Source organism: Myotis brandtii, unplaced genomic scaffold, assembly GCF_000412655.1.
Source record: "Myotis brandtii unplaced genomic scaffold, ASM41265v1 scaffold187, whole genome shotgun sequence".
NCBI lineage: Eukaryota > Metazoa > Chordata > Mammalia > Chiroptera > Vespertilionidae > Myotis > Myotis brandtii.
Window position 1 is genome coordinate 1,514,719 of NW_005356944.1, and position 1,865 is coordinate 1,516,583.

The 1,865-nt window shown below is 61.5% G+C and overlaps 1 protein-coding gene across 1 annotated transcript in view; it reads left to right on the forward strand.

The window, feature by feature from the left end:
- The first annotated feature begins 104 nt into the window (after positions 1-104).
- PCNXL3 (pecanex-like 3 (Drosophila)) overlaps positions 105-1,865 on the forward strand; it is a 21,465-nt gene continuing 19,704 nt past the window's right edge. The window contains exons 1-2 of the mRNA XM_014538214.1: positions 105-172; positions 407-474. Coding sequence (XP_014393700.1) covers positions 105-172; positions 407-474 — 136 coding nt within the window. The remainder of the gene's footprint in view (positions 173-406; positions 475-1,865) is intronic.

Genomic DNA, 1,865 nt, shown 5'->3' on the forward strand with positions numbered 1-1,865 from the left:
TGTCGCCTCCTGGCCCGCCGCATCTCGGGCTTTCCGAGGAGGGCCAGCCAGGCCAGTGTGGTCAGGCTCGGGGGGTGGGACCCCGGGGTCTCTGGCGTCTCACCATGGCCAGCTCAGAAGGGCCTGGCGTCCCTCCGCAGTCCCGGGAGCCTGGCTCCAGCACCCGCCAAGTGTAAGGTGGAGCCGGCCAGGGGCAGCGCCCGGGCTCCGGTTGGGTCTTTTCGCGCAGGGGTGGCTGGAGCGTCCCTAGTTGGGCCGAGCTGCCCCTTCCTGGCCCAGCTCCCTCGGCCCGATGGCTCCAACCCCCGTTCCCTTCTTCCTCCTCCCTTTGTACTTTGGCCCCGGGGGCGGGAGGCAGAGGTGGAGGGTGGAGTTTCACTTTTTTCCGCTCTTCTCCCTCCTGCAGGAAACAGCATCAGATGACGCGAGCGGGTAGCACCGCTCCCGAACCGGAGGCTGCGGGAGACCAAGCAGGCGAGTTCCCGGTCGCGGTGCAGGAGACAGAAGGAGGGCAGGGCAGCCCCGGCCCCCGCCGAGGTTGTCTCTGATCGGATGGGCCACCCCCGCCCCCTGCATCAGCGTCAGTTAAGATCCTGGCTTGGAAGTGGCGTAAACCCGAGTCTGGTCTCGGCTCCCAAGTTGTGACCCATCCTCTCCGCGCCTCATTCTCACATCTGAAATGGGGACCAGCTTTGCAGAGCTAGTGGGGCGGGGGTGGGGGAGATTGGAGGAGGACAGAACTGGCTGCACCTCAAATTCTTGCAGCGGGTTGTCTAAGGCGCTCCTTTTCCCCTCACCAGCGAAGCATTCGCTTCTTCATGCCTCTTCCCAAGTAGGCAGAAACCCGAGACCTGTCCTGAACTTAGCCAGCGATTGGAGTCAGAATAGTTAAGTCGCCCTCAGCCACAGTGTTGACCCCAATTGCCTTGAGCCTGTCACTTTAAGAAAAACGACGCTATCCTGTTTCGACTATTCCCGCCTGTTCTGGAGTGTCGCTCTCTGCACTCCAAATCTGAGCTCTGACCCGGAAGTAGAGGCAGCTCCAGTCCCCAGACGCTCGTGACGTTTGCGGTCCAGCACTAAAAGGGGTTGACCTAGAGGGAGGTGCTCCAGTGGAGCTGAAATATCGCTGTAGCCCTGGGGAGTCCACGCCTCCATCCTCCCCCCCCCCACCTTCATAGGAAGGCCTTTTAAAAAATATATATATTTCTTTATTGATTTCAGAGAGGAAGGGAGAGGGAAAGAGAGAAACAACGATGAGAATCATTGATCGGCTGCCTCCAGCACGTCCCCTACTGGGATCGAGCCTGCAACCCAGGCAGGTGCCCTTGGCCGGAATGGAACCTGGGACCTTTCAATCCGCAGGCCAACGCTCTATCCACTGAACCAAACCAGCTAAGGAATTGGAAGAGCTTTGCGCCAATTAACAGGTCCTGCGCCGGACCCACACCAAAGCACCTTTAGTTCCGCCCAGTGGTGGTTTTCGCTTGGTTGGCAACGCCTAGGTGTGCGCATGCGCCCACGCGCTTCTACCCTTTGGATTCTCCTCCCTTAGACTTGGACTCTGCGCACGCCCAAAGGGCTCCCGGCTTCTCAGCGTCCCAACGCCTTCTCGCGCTTGCGCATTCATGCCGTCAGGTTTTCCTTTTCCGGGTCCCAACTGGGCCTGTCGGGCGCATGCGCCATTGCAGGCTGGCGGCTCGCGGCACCTTCTTCCGGCCTCCCCCTTGGGCCGGCGCCTGCAGGAGCGGGGCGAGTGTGGATCCCGAAGCGAGTGACCTGTGACCCCGGAAGTGGACCTCAGGGTCCCGGGGCTCTCCCGGACCGGAGCCGGGGAGCCGTCGTCTGCATCCTCGGAGCACCCA